We start from the raw sequence: 18,859 nt of genomic DNA on the forward strand, positions 1-18,859 counted from the left end.
TAGTATAATTGATACAGCATAAAATTTATGCATTTTATGTGTACAATTCAATGATATTTTAGTAAATGCACCAAATTGTGTAACCATAACTATTAATTCAGTTTTGCAACATTTTTATCAAATTATATAGACAGTCCTGGTGGCTGCTCAGATATGTTTTTGCTTTTGATTTTAGAAAGTCGAGTTTCTTAGAAGTCTGGTGTCTAGTTCAGTGAGATGTTTATGTCTTAACTACAAATGGGTGCTTGGTCACATCGCTGAATCCTGAACAACTAGCAAAAAATAAAAAGGTGTTTCCCCTCATTTATTACATTTTGAACTTTCTAAGAGGTGGCCTAGAAAGGAAAAATATATATATACCATTACTAACATATTTCAAGTTTGATTGTATAATATTGATTTTAATCCTTCATTTGCAAATAAGTACTTTTTGATTCTCTTATTAACTCATACTCTAAAACAACTTCATTGAGATGTAATTTACATTCTATAAACTTCACCTGTAAACTTACTGAGTTGGATAACCATCACCACAATCCAATTTGAGAACATTTTTGTCACTTCAATAACATCCCTGGGGCTCACTGACAGTCACTCTCCTTTCCCAACCACAGCCCCAGGAAACCACTAATCTATTTTCTGTTTCTATGGATTTCTGGAAGGCATTATACTTTCACACACAGATAGAAAAAGATATATCAAAAATATATCTCTCATTTAAGAAAATCCTGTCTCTACACCAGAATTTCAGTGTTTGTGATGTTTAAAATTTTTAAGTAATAAATAAAACTTGCCACAAATGCTATGAAAAAGTCCCCCAAATGAGAAGTTTCTCCACCATAATATACATTTTAAAGTTTATAATAACCAATTAATAGACAGCACTTTAACACCATGTGATATTTTCCTGATTAAAGCCAAAAGCTACTAATTCTACCCTGCTCCATGACTAACCAGCCTCCCACCAAAAACAAAAATCCAAAACACTTTAGAACACATATTGTTCATTTTATTTGCAGACAAAACTCCTGGTCTCCTTCAAATTTGGATCATAAGCTGAATTAAGCAAGGGAAACTTCCCAAAATGACATCCTATTCTGCAGCTTTTTAGAGCTACAGAAACTTTTCTAGACATTAAATTCTCTTTAAAGATAATGCGGAATTATGTTAGACTAGTTTAAAAACCACCACTTTTCATAGCAACATGATAATATTGTGGGCATTTCCAAGTTAATTATAGGTCTGTCATTTTAAGGAATAGTCATTAATTGAGATCTTTTCATTGAATTAATGAAGGGATATTATACAGCTGCAACAAAATAACCCTTTTCCCCTTAACCATCAATGGAGAGAATTCGTACCATGGTAATTTGGAAGCTACCACCATCATGTATACATATATTATAGTTCTCCAGAAAATATTGTTCCCGAATTGTCTTTTCCTACTAAAGAAATAACGCTTGGTCAATGTGACAAATATATGACATTGAGTCATTTCCACATAACTCTCCAGCAGACCACATCTGTGAAGCTAGATAAATCCTGTTTCAATTTGGATTGCCATAAAACACAACACTCTTTTCAGGCCAGTCCATGGACTTCTGATAGCAGCCTTCACAGGCCACAGGTTGCCAGTTTCCAAGTCTAGGATGCTGTGGCTCTCACAAGGGTGCTGACCCGGTTTCTATTTTCAACCGGAATTTCCTCCTCTGGGGTCATTTGATTTCCACCCTCAGAGACATTTTCCTGGTTCTCTGTTCTGTGCCCCGACCTACTCGTTGCTTCAAAACCAAAAAGAATTCCAGGTTCATCCTCCTGCACAGTCCAGTGAGACAAAGACTCGTGGACATTATGCTTTCAATCTGGTGGAAGCCATGGTTTTTTGAACCTCAGTGAGACCCTCTTAGAAGACACCAAGGTGACATTTACTCAGGAAGCTGCTGAGCTCTAAGACAAGACCTGCAGGAAATGATAGCGGGAGGCCATGGTGTAGAGCTAAAGCTGTTAAGACGTCTTCATTCAAAGGGTCACAAGAATGTGGAAGAGTCAGCCAAAAGAAACATCACAAAGTGTAAGACAGGGCTACTTCCTTTGGCATAACACCGGCTGCATTGGCAGGACCCAGAGATGGCTCACCCCCAGCTCTTGTGGCTGAGCGCTCAGCAAGCTACACGGAGTTTAAAGAACAGGAGACTGGTGTTTTTAGAGTCAGCTCCTGGAGGCCCTTTACGTTCTTGCCTCTGAGGGAGTTCTGGATACAGTAACATAAAAATCTCAGATACATCCACAAGAAGAACTAGCATTTTAAACCCATGAGTAAATGACACTTTTCTGAGTTTAAGTCTCCCTTTTGCACTGGTAAGAATGGCAATGTTTATGAAAATTATTCTGCCTAGAATAATTGCAAAATAAACCATGAAACATATACTATTTTTAACTTAAAATTTTTAAAGCATTTTCCAGTGATGTAGAGATTGGACAAGGCAAATAGTTTTCAGACACTATACTTGCAGATGCATCTTCTTATTCAAGAGGAAGCCTTAGAGTAAAAATTGGAGACTAACCTTTTAAAAAATGTTTCCCTTAGTGCTATACACGTACCCAGTTCTGCACATATACTGGTGAATCAATGAATGTTCACTGACATTTTGCCCTTATCTGAAATATAGCCACCATTCCCCTCCATACCAACAATATGTGTCCCTTTCTTTTGCCTTCATACTGAGGTAACGTAGACCTATCTACAGTGTCTGTGGTAATTTGAGACATAGCATTAGACTAGAAATAGGCAAACTTTTTCTGTAAATGGCCAAACAGTAAAGATTTTAGGCTTTGCAAGCCATGCAGTTCATTGCAACCAACCACTGAACTCTGCTATCATAGTGTGAAAGCAGCCAAATACAATATGTCAACAAATGCACATGGCTGTGTTCTAATAAAACTTTATCTATGAACACTAAAATCTGTATTTCATAAAATGTTCACATGGCATAAAATATTCTTCTTTTGGTATTTTTTTCAACCATCTAAAAATGTAAAACTGATTCTTAGCTCATAGAAGACACAAAAGCAGGCAGTGGTCTGGATTTGGCCTGTGGGTCATAGTTTGTTGACCCCTGATTTAAGAACTGAGCTACCATAATATGGCAGACAGTCAGTACTAGATATGATCACGTACAGAGCAAACTGGAAAAAAAAAAAACAAACAGGCCTTGGCAACTGTTCAATCAAGTTGATATAATAGAGGAAGATATGGTGAAGGTGTTCAAACTTCAATGAGACAAGATTTTGTGTGTGTACTTTAAGTGCATTGCTTTTAATGTAGCTTATCCATTTACATGTCAAAATTGATCAAATTAATAATTTAATTGCCAAACGTTGCCTCTGGTGTGTTTGGCCTAAAGGATTAATATATTTTTCTTTCATTCGTAAATCACCTCATCCTTAATTTCTTCTAGGTTTTGAAACAGTAGCTAAATTCGGAAATCTTTTAAAAGTGATACTAGTAAAAAGAAGCAGATAAAAAATCTCCAGGCAGATGTTGGTCAAGGATACAAAATTTTAGTTAGGCAGGAGGAGTAAGTTCATATTCCTTGTTCAACATGGTGACTATAGTTAATAACAATGTATTATATACTTCAAAACTGCTAAGACAATAGATTTTAAGTGTTCTCACCACAAAAATAAGTATGTGAAGTAATGCATATGTTGATTATCTCAATTTAGCCATTCCACAATGCATACATATTTCAAACCATATTGCACATCATAAATATATTTAATTTTTAATTGTCAATTAAAAATAAATTTTAAAAAGTATCCAGGGAGGTGATTCTGAATGGTTTCTTTTTGATAGTTTGAGGAACCAGAGCTGCTACACGCAAGGAAACAGGGACGAGTGTCGCAATTCTGTTTAAATGTTAATATCATTCAGTCTATTTCTATATTCCCTTAATGTCTACTCAGTCTTTATCCAATCACCGTGGATTTATGGGAACTGATATCAGTGAGAGAACCTCAAAACCCTGCTTTTGTCATTCAATTGGGTCATGATGACATAGATATTGACATCCATGACAGAAAGAATTCACTGACGAAACAGAAAAAGAAAATCAGGATAGATTTGTACCTTCTTAAAAGTATTGGCATTCTCAGGATAAACTGATTAAACACTGAGGTAAAGTGAATCAATTCCCCCATCTCTTCATCCCTCGTTGCTTCACATCCTTACCACAGCCCCATCATGGAAGGAGTGCATTTCCCCATACACTGAAGTTAGGCTTTGACATGTGACTTGCTATGGCCAGTAGCAGGTGGGTGGAGACAATAGTGTGTCAAATTCCTGCCTACGTCTCAAGAGTCTTCAGTTGATCCCACTTGCCATCTTGTGCCTTTGTCATTGCTGAACTTCTTTGGGTAGATGCTGCCAGCCTGGGCCCCAGGATAGATACACATGGGACAGAATTGACAGAAGAGCCTTGACACTTTGGCCTCTGGTCAAACAGCTGAGCTCTGTCTAGCTAAGCCAACCCTAGCTGACCCACAGATCCACTAGGATCCGTGATGTTTTTTTTATGCCACTGAATGTCAGAGTAGCTTGTTACACAGCATTAGTGTGGTGATAGCTAACTGGTACAAACACACTTCTACATTTTAGACAACACAGCTATAAGGTAAAGCACGATTTTGTGTGTCTATGTGCATATATGTATGCATGCTAGGAGTTCTATATTTCATTCCTTTCTAATGACACCTTAAATAAAAATGTGCCCTCCCCCACCTGCGGCAGCACAGAAATATCATGGAAGGCCTCATTCTCAAACCAAGGCTCCTCTTAGACTCACTACATGAGCCTTTGATCCTTTACAGATGTTTGCAATGGGTGATACAAAGTATCTGCATGGTAATGGTGACATTACCTGTCTAATTTTAATGCATTAAATTGCATTAAAAGCAAGAGTTGGGCTCAGTATGACTACGTTTAAAAAATGTTCTTCCTTTCTAATAAATACCAAGTCATAATCATATGGTAAAACTGAAATATGTGAAGTATCTAGTAAGTTTGCCTATGTTTGCAGAATCAGACAGCATCAGCAGTTTGGACACCTTTTTTAAAATAGTGAGCACCAAATAAATGCAGGAAGTCTTTCTAACTGTGTCCTGATGATAAGGTTTCACTCTGCAGCAATCCTGAATATAAACAGCTATTAAGGATTTTTTGAACCAGTTCATCATGATAAGGTTCAAACCTTTCCCCAAGAGAGGTCTATGAACTGCCACTCCCTTTGAAATGAATGAATAAAAATGCATGTGTGCCATGAATACCAAGGTTTACGTAACTGTTGTGCTGCCCAGAGCCCAGCTCGGTCATGGCTACCTCAAATCCATGCAGGACTCGTGTTTATCCTTGTTCGTAAATACTTTTGGAAAACCCTGACAAGGGCAGAGTGCCAGCTCTCATGTACCTTTTCCAGGCTGCTGCAAGTTCATTCACGCGGTTGTCGGTCCAGAAATGGATGTGCCGTTAGAACAGCCATGCAAAGAGGGAGTGTGCCGCATTTACGCAGGAGATAAACTCTGCCATGTTTCAATCAAAAGCAGTTTGCTAGTGAAAACACAGGTGTTGGAATTATAAAATTACCACAACCCTCAAACCCTCAACTAAAAATAACAAACAGGATGTTCTTTATATGGGTGTGTGTATATATATATATATATATATATATATATATATATATATATATACACATACATACATATATGCATTGCTGACAACAAGGACACACCAAAATCCTCTCTGATCTCCCTATCAATTCACCATACTTTCTTCTGTTATGTTTATGGATGCTTTGGGTGTAAATAATCAATGGAGACAGGAATGTTTCCACCGTGCAGCAAGAACAGGAGGAAGAATTTAAAATGTGTCATCTTATGGAGACAGTTCAGTGGTAGCCCAGACTCAGGATGAGGGCAGGAGTAGGGTGGATGTGAATACAAAGGGGTAGCATGGGGGAGTGCTTTTGCGGTGATGGACCAGCTGTGTATTTTGAATGTGGTAGTGGATATGCCAGTCTGTACAGGTAATAAAATTGCACAGAACCACACGCATACATACATACATAAAAGAATGCATGTAAAAACCTGGTAAAATGTGAATCTGTAGTCTAGTTAATAGGATTGTCCCAATGTCAGCTTCCTGGTTTTGATATTGTGTACATAAGATGCTACCATTGAGGGAAGCTGGATAAGGGGTACACGGGACCTCTCAGTACTATTTTTGCAAGTTCTTATAAGTCTTCAATTATTACAAAATGAAAGGCTTTAAAAAGTATTACCTCAAATGTATCACCTTAAGCCAATGGCATGTCAACAATCACCCATTGCACAGTGATTCAAGCATGCAGACTTTGCAGTCAAATTAAGAGACAAGGATTTGAGTCCCAGCCCCACTACATACTAGCTGTGTGGCCCTGAAACAGACATAAGGTCAGAGCTTTGGTTTCCTCATCTTTTAAATGAGGATAATAGGACCTATCTCACAGGGTTATTTTAAGGATTAAGTGAGATCATATATGTAGAATAAGCAGGACTCATAGAAAGTATTCAATAAATATTGGCTATTATTATTACTCTAAGTCAGACTAAATATTTCTGAGAGCTTTAAATCACTGATTAATTTCATTGACACTCAAGTACATACTAAGCATCAGGCACATGCTATAAATGGCCAAGCATTGAGTCACACACAATATAGTCCCTGGTTCTGGTCTCCGCCCTTTTGGATTTTCTGGTTCTGTTGTGAATATGGTCTCCAAAGAAGCAGGATGAATATTTATGAAAGCGGGTGCACAGAAGACTCAAGGAGGAACTAACTTAAGAATAAGAGGTACTTTCTGCAGTCAAGGTTGAAATGAGAGTTTTCTCTCTGCTAAAATTTACTGGGGTACAGGGTGGTTTAACTGCAATGCTTAGCTGCAACCATTCCTTGACCAGCAGAGATAAATGAAAATTGCCTTTCAGTTGAGCACAGGTTAGACCATTTGTGTTGATGTGCAATTTTAAGGGTTAAAGCCCTTTACCCATCAACCAGAAAAAAAGCCAAACCAAATCTTCCTTTTTCTTTGTTTGGCAAGGAAATTACATTAGATTATCCTAATGGGCTTAGAGGGAAACAAAATCTAATTGTAGTCTATATTAATACATTTACATATTTTGAATTATATTAATAAATACTAATAAATTTAGACCAGGGCACTTTAAAGTAATGAACTTTCCAATATTAGATTAATGACAAAATATATGTAGAATATATCACTCTCTACTAAATGCTTTAATAGATTTGTGATATAGAAATCCTTAAAAGCAAGCACACCACTTATGGATGGAGCTGGCATAGCACCTGAGTACTTTAAATGTGGTAGTCAAAATAATCTACAGTGTGGAAGAAAGAGACATTTGAAGCAATTTGGGAGACTTCTATATACTTAGGAATTTAAGGTCTTTCATAAATGTAAGCAAACCCCAAACAAGACTGAAAATGCTTGTAATGATATTTTATGTTTGTCAACACCGACCCCCCCAGCCCTCAACAAAAATTGGAAATAAAATATTCTGCCCTTCTCTGTGCTGGTCTCACTGGATTGGCTGGGCTTGGGCCCAGAAGGAGATGGAGAACGGGGAGACCAAGAAGTCAGAGTATTTACTGTTCCAGTCTATCCCTGCTTCTCTGTATTTTGCCCTTGCTGGAGTCTTCTCTGGACACATTGCCAGGGTCCCTTCCAGCCAAGGCTGCAAGTCAGTGGGCTCTGGTAACGCTGGTCCCTCCCTGGTAACAGCTTCTCAGTGTTGCTAATTGCTGGGTGCTTCACCACTCACCGTTGGTTCCTTTAAACCTGTCAACACATTGGCATAGTTCATTCCTCAAATTAAGCCTTTTGAGTGATTTATCTGTTTCCTGTTTGGATCCTGATCGACACAAAGCCCTTGACTGTGAATCAGTAGCTAATGTGGGAGGATGCCTTAACTTTTGAGATAAAAGTTAAGACCGTGTTTTGCATTTTGCTCAGACCATCGAAATGGCATCTTAACATGAATGGAACTGTTGAAAGTCATGTGCATACATACCCACAGAAATAATACTATGTGTTATATTATCATTTTCAAATCATTCTAGCAAACTCAATGTTCCATACCCTTGCTAATCTATTATTCCTCTGTGGGTCTAATTAATATGGCATCACCAAGCTAGGAACCTAGAGCAATGTCCAGGGATTTGTGCCCATGTGGAGAGGCACCCACCTGGCACAGAGATGCTTGGCAAATATGGAGCCCACGTGCTCCACAAGGTGATGAGATGCTTTTAGCCTCTGTATTGCACTTGGACTGGCTTATACATTTCTTTACCAGATATTTCAGTCAACTGCAGAAAGGGGTCATTCAAAAATATGTTAAAAGTTTATTCATCTAACCTACTTCTGTTGCTGTTGCCACGGCAACTTTTCCCTAAAGCCACAACTCCAAATTCTTCTAAAATTGTTATTTCAGAAATCTAATTTAGCTGACATCCCAAACACTCAAATTTTACTATAAGATTTTTTTTTATGTTAGAAAAGTTCTAAGAAAATGACAAGTATCCAAAGAGAAGAGGAGAACAAGCCTGACAGGTTTTCATTTGAAAGAGTCATGGCATCTTTCAAGGAAATTGGAAGTGGAAGAGTCCTCAGTAACAGTAACTGTATTTGAATGAAAAAATTTGGCTTATATTTTGTATATGTTTCTTGTATTGAAAAGTATCCCATATTCACATTCAAGTAGTCACTACAAAGATAGTGAAAGCAGTACCACATAATGACTGGTGGGAGTCCTTGTTGCATCACTGGATCTACCTTTACGTTTTTAAGTATTCAGGGTATATTTAAGAATAAAATAAATCAGAAAAATTGGTCTTTTGAAAATAAGGTTAGAATGAGAAAACCTGAGAACAGTAAGTACATTAAAAGATATTAAATTAATTGTGTTTGTAAACAGTGGTCTCAGTCCAAAATTTGGCAAGCACCCAAGACCGTTAAATCTATCCCCACCCTACCCATCATCTCGTAACTCACAATCTAAAACAGACCATGCTAATGGACATTCAGTGACATGGCCAGGAGTTAAGAATGGGCTCTGCAATTCAATGGGAGAATAGGTAGGCCACAAACCCGCCTGCCACCCTGGGCTGCTCAGGAGATTTTGAACCCTGATGTGATTGAGAGAGAAACGCTGGGAGCCACAGTTTCCCTCCCTCTTTCCTTTGGCTTTTCTTTCAGCAACTCTCCCTTTTCCCCAGAGCAGACCGGTCTGCGTCATTATCCTCAAGGAGTAGGGACAGAAGCAGGCACTCTAGTTTCTCACTTTCATACAGATGCAGATCCCACATCCACACACCAAGGCGGCTGAGCACTCCACACATCCTCATTTGGAGATTATAACTTCTAATTTTAGGCTCACGATTAACACATTCGTTAAACGGGTATTCTGGCTAAATCAGAAGAGAGGTGGCAAATTAGGCAAGGCTGTTAGACGGTCATAAAGGAAGAAGTTAGCTAATGTCTGACATGAGAGAGAAGACAGTAAACATTTTTTTAACCCAAGATTAGGAAGGGCATCGGCATTGAGGAGTGAAGAAACAAAAAGCCCAAGATGCTGAGGCTTCTGCAAGGACCACCAACACCCTCTCCAGAGTAATCCCCACACAGTATGAAACACACTGTTCATAACTGTGACTCACAGCCAGGGAAGCTCACTCACATTTTCTCACCTCTATCTCTGAAAACCCAAGAAACTACGAATAATGTATTTTAGAAAGTGCCATACAAAATTGTTCTCAAAAACATTTAAGATTTTGATATCTACTGAGATACAATTAATTCAGGTTTCTCTGTCTCAGCGCTATTGACATTTGAGGCTGGACAACTCCTTGTGTTGTGCTTTGTAGGATGTTCAGCAACATGTCAGGTCTCTACTTAATAGATGCCTGTGGCAACCCCTGCCAGTTACGATAACCAAAAGTGCCTCCAGACACTGCCCAAGGTCCTCTGGTTCAGAACCACTGGTCGATTTTACCTAGAATATGGATACCGAGGGACATATTGCCAGATGACATTATATAGAGGAAGTATTCCTATACCTTTTGTATCATTAGAGAGTTTGGCTGAAATGAACACTGGGTGGTAAAACAAAGGACCACTCTGAAAACTTGTACTAGATTACCTCAGAGTCAGCTGAGGTGAAGTATTGTATTGCACTTTCTGAATCTACTTTGCTGCTTAATCCTACATTTTGTAGGGGCTGCTTGAGTAGTAAGTGGTTCACCGTGTAAATTAATCTGTGTTTGCCAAACCCAGCTGATATTGGAACCACCCCCAAAGCTTTTTCAAAGGACTGATTCCAAGTCTGGTCCTTAGAGATTCTCGTTTAGTAAGAATTCAGTGAAACTGTAAAGCTAATTTTTAGTCTCGTCTCTCCCTCTGACCTCAATCATCAACTAATAAAGGGTTAAGTTTGGAAAGTCCTAGCGTAACCTAGGGAAAAATACACAGGCAGCCAGATTCATGTTCTCATAAATATTTATTGTATGCCTACCCTGTGCCAGGACCTGCTCTAAGGCAGTGGAAAGACAGTGGGAAAGGATCATTGGGTCCTTGCCCTGAATAAACTTACACACTAGTCAGAGGAGACAGACAAACAATGAATATATAATATAATACCAAGTGGTGATGTGAACAATGAGGGAAGTGGCTAGTGTGATATGATCCAGGGTAACTGAATGGGCTCAGAAACACTTCAGAGAAAGCAGTCAGGAAAGGTGACATTTTTCCTGCAATTTGAAGGATGTAAAAAAAAAAAAGCCTATCACTCAGAGGACATTCCAGGCAGAAGGGACAGCAAGTACAAAGGCTTGGGGCAGAAAACAACTGGTCGCATTTGAGGAACAGAGCACAGATGTGGCCAGGCAATGATAAGCTTGTGGAGTGGGGTGTGGTATGAGGCAGAGAAGACCATGTAAGGAGCACTTGGAAGGTCAAGGTCATGGATGAAGCTATTATTCTAAGTGGAATGGAAACCAACCAAAGAGCTTAAGCACTGAAATGTCACTATTTCGTTACCTTTTAAAAAGATTGCACTGGCCATAGGGACAGCCAACCACTCACTGAGATGGGAAAGTCTGAGAATGAAACAGGTGACAGGGAAGTGAGGAATCAAGAACCCAATGAAAACTTTGTATGACTGGACAATAATTTCACAACCAAGTTGAGAGTCATGTGTGTGTGGTCCAGGGTTATCACAATGTGGGAACAGGAAAAGTAAATAATAAAAGTTCATCACCAGAAAGGACTAGGCAAAGGGTGGTAATTGTTTCAAATGATTGGCAGATATGTCTGCTATGCAACATCCAACAGGAATCTGATTTTTTATCAATTAGTAGTGGTACTTAATGAGTGGTTTGAAGGAGGGGAGGTGTAGCTTCCTAAGATGATGGGGCTTCCACACCAAAGAGGCCCTATCCAGGAAAATTTCTGCATGCAGCAGAAAAGTAAGCATGCCAGGTTGGGGGTGGGAGTAGAAAAGGTATCTATAATTAGTAGAGGTGTCAATTAAGTGGATTCAATAATCTCTCACATATTTGTAAGTTGAAAAAATTTTGCTTTTATGAGGAGACAAATGACAAGCAGAGTGATATAAAAATGGTTTTATAAAAGTAAGTTCTGGGCCATGCCACAGGTCAGTATAAGTTCTGCTGAGTTTCCTAAGATGTCTACACTGTTAGCACTGATGGATGATAACTGATTCATATCAGCACAAGCCTGCAACGGCGCCCAGTTCTGGGCATCTTCAGAATTACCAGAGAGTATCCTGTATTCAATACCACTCAATTATTAAGCAAACTTAATGACTTCAAAGTCTTTGAAAATTGAATGTTCATAGAGAACAAACGTGGAAACTTTCATAGTTTCCATTCTATGTGAAAACAGGTTCTCTGTCAGGGTAAGCAGCTTGGCACTTCCGGTGAGTTCCTTAGGAAGGGGTTAACTGGAGCAAGGGCAGAGTCAGCATCTGATTACAAGGCTGTGGTCAGAAGCACAGATGGTGCAGTGACCGCACCAAACAGGAAGTGACATCAGCAGCAGAGGAGCTCAGACTAGACCAGTACAAGGAAGGAGAATGAGCAGCTTAGGACCTCAAAAACTAGGTCTCAACTACTAGATTCATGAAGTCATTCAACACATATCTACTGAGCACCTACTGTGCTTCCAGCACTCTGCTAGGTGTCCAGGTGACAGCAGGGACAAGACACACATAGTACTACTCCCAGCAAGTTTTCAACCTGCCAGCAAGAGAGAAATGAATGATGTCATTCCAGGGATTCCTGATGGTGACTGTATAATGGACACTGATTTGCTTTTCTCTGCCCCACTTGAGGGTAAAGACAGGTTGGGGCACCAGGAGAGAAGAGCTTGAGCCTCCTAAGGTCCCCAGTAAGTCACCAGGCCGAGCTTTTAATCCAGATTTTTTTTAGTGTCTTTCAGAAAGACATAAAGATATTGCATTGAACTTAATGGATACTTAAATTTTTAGTTTTTGTCTACACTAGTCAAATTAAAGAGCTATTTGGCCGTGCAATCTGACAATACAGATAGTCACATTAAGTCACTGAAGGTCCAACATTTGGTTGTTGGTTTATTACTGTGGCAAAGTGGATCGCAGAGGGATGATTAGGTTCAACTATCCTCATTGTCTAAATGACTCAGAAGAGCACTGCAGGATCAGGGCACCTGGATAAAGCTCTCAGTTCTGTCAGCAGTGACACATGTGCTGCCTTGAATTCTATGTTCTGAGCTTAGATTTCTTCAATCAGGAAATAGAAAACCTGCATAAGGCAGCAATTGGATTTGAGACTGAAATTGACCTAGACTGCGTTCAAATATTTTGCAATCTGTATAAGACAATAACAAGGAGGGAAATATTATTATGACTATTTGCTTATTATATAAACTTCAAGAGCTTCTCTAGAAATGCTGCCAGAAAATCATTGATTCATTCATGTCATCCTCATCCTTCATACTCTATCACCTCTTTATCCCATCCAAACTAAGTCTGACAGGTTCTATGTTCTAAGCATCTCTCCAATATGCCAACTGCTCTCAACCTCCTGCCCAGCTGCCACCCTAGCATCAGTCATCTTCTCGAATCTCTCCCAGGCCCAAATACCAGGATGCACTCTAGCTCTTCCTCATCCTGACTCCATGCTGGGATCATGGCAGGCTTTTGAAAATGTAAATCTGATTCAGTCACCAAAAGGCATCAAGGACAACACCCAGCTGGAAGGACGGAGTCACCATAACCTGAACGTGGGAAGACTGTAGGAGGAAATTTTTTGAGGAGAACATTAGCTGCTAACACACATTATTTTTTGTGTGTGATGATAAAGCAAGAAGACAGTTGTACTATACTTTGAAAATGTCTGTTTATGTAAATGGAGGATGTTCTTGTCTAGTTAATTGCATTTTGCTCTCTGTGACCATTATGACCATTTAAAAAGATGAGTGAGATGTCCATAGCAAGTCCTAACATTTTCACTATCTAATTGTCTCTTTGGAAAATTGACCGAATACCTGGAATACAACAGGCATTCAACAAATGTTTATTGAATGAATCAAATGTGAGCCACTGACCTCTTATATGCAGTCTCACCTTGGACAAATGAAAAAGCACTGAAGGAAGAGCATTACATACTTATCCCCAAATTATATTTCAGAGGAGGCAGGAGGTATTAAGGACACATGGAGGGTCATTCATGTCGAGGAAGACAGACCCAAAAAAACCCAAGATCACAGGAAAATGCACAGTGGGACAAAACCCTGTTGAGCAAAGTAGGTGGAATATTTGTGCTAAATGGCAAAACAAGCTCTGGAATTATCAAAACCCAAATGAGGGAAGTAAACAAAAGTGCAGTGTTAGAATAGATATTATACCACCAAGGGTTATACTAATATGAAAAACAATGGGTCACACTTAATAAAGAACATTCTCTGGACACGTGACTGATTCAGAGCTGCTGCTTTATCATCCTAAAGTATGCACAGGAAACTTCAGAGAGCCCGGGTGACTTATTCCAACCTGGAATCCCAACAAATTCCCTCTGGAATCTTCCTTTTTATAGTCTTAAACCAGAATATACATACATGATAATCTGTACTAGAATAAAGGGCTATTTCATCAGCAGTCTTCAGAGCCCCAAGAGGGGACATTAGCATCAGCTTGACTCTTCAGTTTATGATTTTAGAAGAATGAGACAGCCTAATTAAATTACAATTTTAAAATATTTTTGTAATATATTTACATAATTGAGGCAATAACCATTCATTGAATGAATAGATTTTTTTTAAAATTAAGGAGCCCGTTCTCACCTTTCCTCCCCCACCCCCACTCTTGCAAATGGCAAAGACCTCAGATCATGAATCAAAGGGTACCAGCACACAGTTCAAAAAGGTGGTGGGGTGGAGATGTTGAATGGGCACAATGAGCACAGACTCTACCTCCTTCAGTGTAAAGCAACCTCTGTTGAAAAGTGGTTACCCTTTAAACTACTTTAAAAGGCAAATCACTGAGCCACTGGTGTCTCCAAGACAGATGAACGAGCATTAGTAACTTACAAGTATCTCATTTGGTGTTTCAAGACAAGTAACTATTGAAAAACCAGAGAAAGAGCTGTCACAGGTTCCTGGAACGTTTGCCTGGGAAGGTATCTTAACAATTTCCTAATTCAGGTCTTCATTTTTCCAGTGGAGGAAAGTGAAGTGTACGAGGTATGCAATTTGCCCAATGGCCCTGCAATTAATCCAGGAGCCCCGAGGTGACACCAGGAACCAACTGGAGCAGCTCCGGGATGCCTGAGTCCACCACCCCTGTCCACCTCTACTCCTTTCTTCAAAAAAACAATTTTTTTTTAATGTTGGGGACTGGATTTTGGAAGACACGAATTCCAGACAGTTAACTGTCTTTGCCTGATTATAAATATTAATGATTCTTGTCAACTCTCTGCCTGCTTCTCTCCAATTTTTAAAGTTGGCAGTCAGAACGTCCAGTCTCAACAGTGCAAATCAATTCAAGGAAAACTCAGTAAATTAGCAGATGACAGAACAACTGCAGTGTCTCATCTCAAAACGACACATCTCACAAGTGGAAAATCAATGTCTGAAGACTGGAATAAGGTAAACCTTCTCCCTGCCCCCTTCCTGGAGGGGGCATTTGAAATCTTCAGAAGTAGTAGTCATTCCTCAGAAACAACTTTCCTTTTTTCCTTCTTTCCTTTTTCTCTCTCTCTCAAAGAATATACTCAATCTGGTATCTGGATTTGGTCGGTCGTTAACCTTAAAATCTTGACTCCTTCTTCAAAGAAGGCAAATCCCATGAGCTTTCTCTCTGTTGTGTTTCCTGCAGTACCTGCAGCACCTAGCGCAGTCCCTGGCACACAGTAGGTCCCCAGTAAATCTTTGTATCAACAGGGAGAACAGAAGCCACCATAAGGGAGGGGGAAGGTACGACAGAAGAGCCCCTGGTATTCTCTTGTATTAGCGTGCAACATTAATGATAATGTGCAACATTCTGTCCCGCCACAAAGTAGGAGGGAAATGCACTCCCTTTCTAAGGAGTGAAACGGCTGCACCCCAACGCTCCCGGCAGCATTTCTTTAGCAAATCCACTCGCCGCACACTGAGATCATGAAGCGGCCCTGCCTCCTGTCCAGTCTTATTCTCGTCCTTTCAACATATCTGACTGAAGGCTGAATGAGCGACCTAGGCCTAACCCCAGGAACCCCATTTGTCAGCCTTTGTCAGCGAGGCGGTGGCGGAGTCCAGCCCCGGTCCCAGATGCAGTGACCACAGCGTTGGGGCAAAGAAACACTGAATTCAGGATTGGGGCTCCCCTGTACCTTCTAAAAGATTTCGGGAAGCGCCACTGAGTTAGTGAGCAGGTGGCACTTCGGGGTGACGTACCCGGCCACCCACCACCCCCTCAGCCGTGGACCTGTGGGGAGCCCTGACTACCATCGCCCCTCGCAGTCCCCACCTGGAGCGGCCCAGTGGCGCCCCCTGTGTCCTCTGCACGCGTCAGGACACTCACCGCGTAGTGCAGCTGGGGCTTCTCCCCGCGGTACACCGGGTGCCCCATGTCGCCTCCGGGAGGAGTGGCGCGCCTTGGGCTCAGCCTGGGGTCACGGTGTCTCTCTGAGTTCCCCGTACTTCACTGCCATCCTGGGGCAGCCCCTGGGCGCGAGCGCTGCTCCATGCGTGCCGAGTGCTGTGCAAAGCGCCCCTGGCACAGCGTCCCGCTGCCGCTGCGGAGCCGGTGGGGACCTGGAGAAGGCAGCGGCGCGAAGGGGGAGGGGGAAGAGGAGGAGGAGGAGGAGGAGGAGGAGGAGGAGGAGGAGGAGGAGGAGGGAGCGGCCGAGTCTGATGCGATGGGCGGGCGTTTAATTCCTTCCGCTCCTGGCTCCTGGCGGGTCCCTCCGGCGGCCGCCGCCGCTGACAGCTGTTGGGGGCTGTGGAGGCCGAACGCGCCCACGACAGGTGTCAGGCTGGCCGGCACGCCTGCCTCCTACCACCCCACCCTCCCCGGACCCGTGGGACCCCGGCTGCTGAGGCGGGGACTGCCAAAGCCTTTAATGCCAGCGAGAAGGCGAACTTGGGATTCCAAGAAAGAGACTTTCACTAACTTTGAAGGAGGTGTGGGCCTGACAGTGGAAGGAGATTCAGAGCCTTCTCCTGGGAGGGCAGAGTTTCCCTTTCTAGAAAGCTTTCTTCTGTAAGAGTCTCAAATTGTGGGGACCCTTGGGGAGGGCAGGACTGAGAGGAACCAAGTCATGCTACCCAGGGGAACTGCTGCGGGGACAAGGCTGCACAGGATGCTGGTCACCTAGGGTGAACCGAGTTCCAGGGGGACTTGCAGGGCACATTCTGTAGGTTCATAATAACCCTTAAAACTGGCCTCTGCTCTGAAATCCCCTCATGGAAACCTGCACTTTAAAACACCTTGGAGAAGATCAGCGAGTTCCATCCACAGCCTTGTCCTTCTGTAATTTACGTCCAGCCTCCCACAAGTTGAGCCCAGACAAAGGCCAGGCCTGGGGCCAGAGTAGAGACTCCAGACTCATGAATCAATCAATGCAAGCCCCAGAGGGGTGGCTACAAAGTGGAAGATGTGTTTGGGGGTAGCTTGTGCCAGTTTGTCAGGGTCCCACTGTACTGAACCGGCTGAATGACTCTCCACTTGCTCTGTGTAAGAGGAGAGGGGAGGAAAGTTGGATGTGGCCCCTGAATTTCAGCCCTTACAATTCAGTTGAATGAACCATCCACTGGCATGTAATATTTTAAAACAATTCGCAGCATAATTGTAATTAGCAGTGGGAATGTGAAGCCAGGGGTGCAAGTGGCCTGAGGAATCTACCATTAGATAGTCCCATGACAGTTTATCCACCTGGAAAACTGTGTGGTTATATCTGCTAAAGTCAATCATAGGCCTACCTTCCAATCCATCAAATTCCACCCCTAGATATACAGAGTACAATAATCTCATCATATACCAGAATGCTCATACTGTCTTGAGGCATAATTGCCCCAAACAAAAGCGATCCAAATGTACTCCAACTGATGCATGACAAACCAACTGTAGTCTGTGCACACGATGCAATACTACTCAGCAATAAAAAGGAAAATGCTACTGATGCACAGAACAAATGGATTAATCTCACAAACATTATGTTGGGAGAAAGAAATCAGACACAAGTGTACATACTGTAAGATTTCACTTATTTATTCTAAAACTGAAATTCAAATGTTTAAGTGCAATAGGCAAATGGAATCCATGGTAATAGGTGTCATAATAGTGGTTACCAAAGTGGGAAGGTGGTATTGACTAGGAAGGTGGTACAAGGGAACCTTCTAGGGTGCTGGAAATGATCTATATCTTGATCTGTATGGCAGCTACTAGAGTACACCCATATGTAAACATTCACTGAGCAGTACAGTTCAGACTAGTGTAATTTACACCCTTCACTACATGTATTTTATACTGCAAAAATAAAAAATACAAATAAAAATAAATTTAAAATCAATCCCTTGCCAAACCCAGGAACTTCCAAACAGTGTTGCCTGTCTTATGAGAAAGTCAATTGAACTATTTGCCCAAGTCTTTCATTCTCCCACAGCCTGATCTACCCAAGTCTCCTTTCTTCTGCTTTGTAGGAGAAATGAGCATGCCCATTGACCTTGGAGGCCTTCCTTGCTCTGTGACATGTCCAGGCAGAGCTCGAAAAATGACACATTAAAGTTCCCTCTTTACTTTCACTCTTTTCTGCTGCTAAAAGCAACCTTTAGAGCAAAGTCATCAAAGATCCTTAGAATAAGACAGAGAACCAGCTTGAGCTTCACCATCTGGCATCTTTCAGAGAACTGCAGCCAGGGCAGCCTGATGGGGGCATGTGTGTACAGATGTAATTCAATGGCCTAGACAAGCCCCAGTTTAGGGACTTTCACTTCACTGTGGTCTATTCATAAAGGTGAACACTCCAGCCTTAGGACTTTTTCTTCTGTCACGCTTGCCTTTAAGCCCCTGAAGCTAAAAATCCCTTTCCCTACAAATACTATTTAATTATTAATATATTTAAACAACACAAGGTGGATCCCTGGGTCTTAAAACCTTAACCATAGCCTTTTGATCATTACCCCTGAGTAAGTCACCTCTTAAAACTGGGTCATCCTGGATTTGGTTTGTATTCTTTCTTTCAAAAATGTAGTAAGTCACTAAATGACATTCT

At 41.3% G+C, this 18,859-nt stretch overlaps 1 protein-coding gene across 3 annotated transcripts in view; it reads right to left on the reverse strand.

Moving 5' to 3' along the window:
• Positions 1–18,859, reverse strand: part of ARHGAP6 (Rho GTPase activating protein 6) — a 529,030-nt gene that overhangs the window by 272,310 nt on the left and 237,861 nt on the right. Inside the window, exon 1 of one of the 3 annotated variants that reach the window (XM_055377031.2) lies at positions 16,168–16,528. The exons of the other annotated variants lie outside the window; for them this stretch is intronic. Within the exon in view, the coding sequence (XP_055233006.1) occupies positions 16,168–16,215 (48 nt within the window). The 5' untranslated portion in view covers positions 16,216–16,528. Of the gene's footprint in view, positions 1–16,167; positions 16,529–18,859 lie in introns of those variants that run through there. 3 annotated transcript variants of the gene reach the window in all.

The sequence above is a fragment of the Gorilla gorilla genome, chromosome X (genome assembly GCF_029281585.2).
Source record: "Gorilla gorilla gorilla isolate KB3781 chromosome X, NHGRI_mGorGor1-v2.1_pri, whole genome shotgun sequence".
Classification (NCBI taxonomy): Eukaryota; Metazoa; Chordata; class Mammalia; order Primates; family Hominidae; genus Gorilla; species Gorilla gorilla.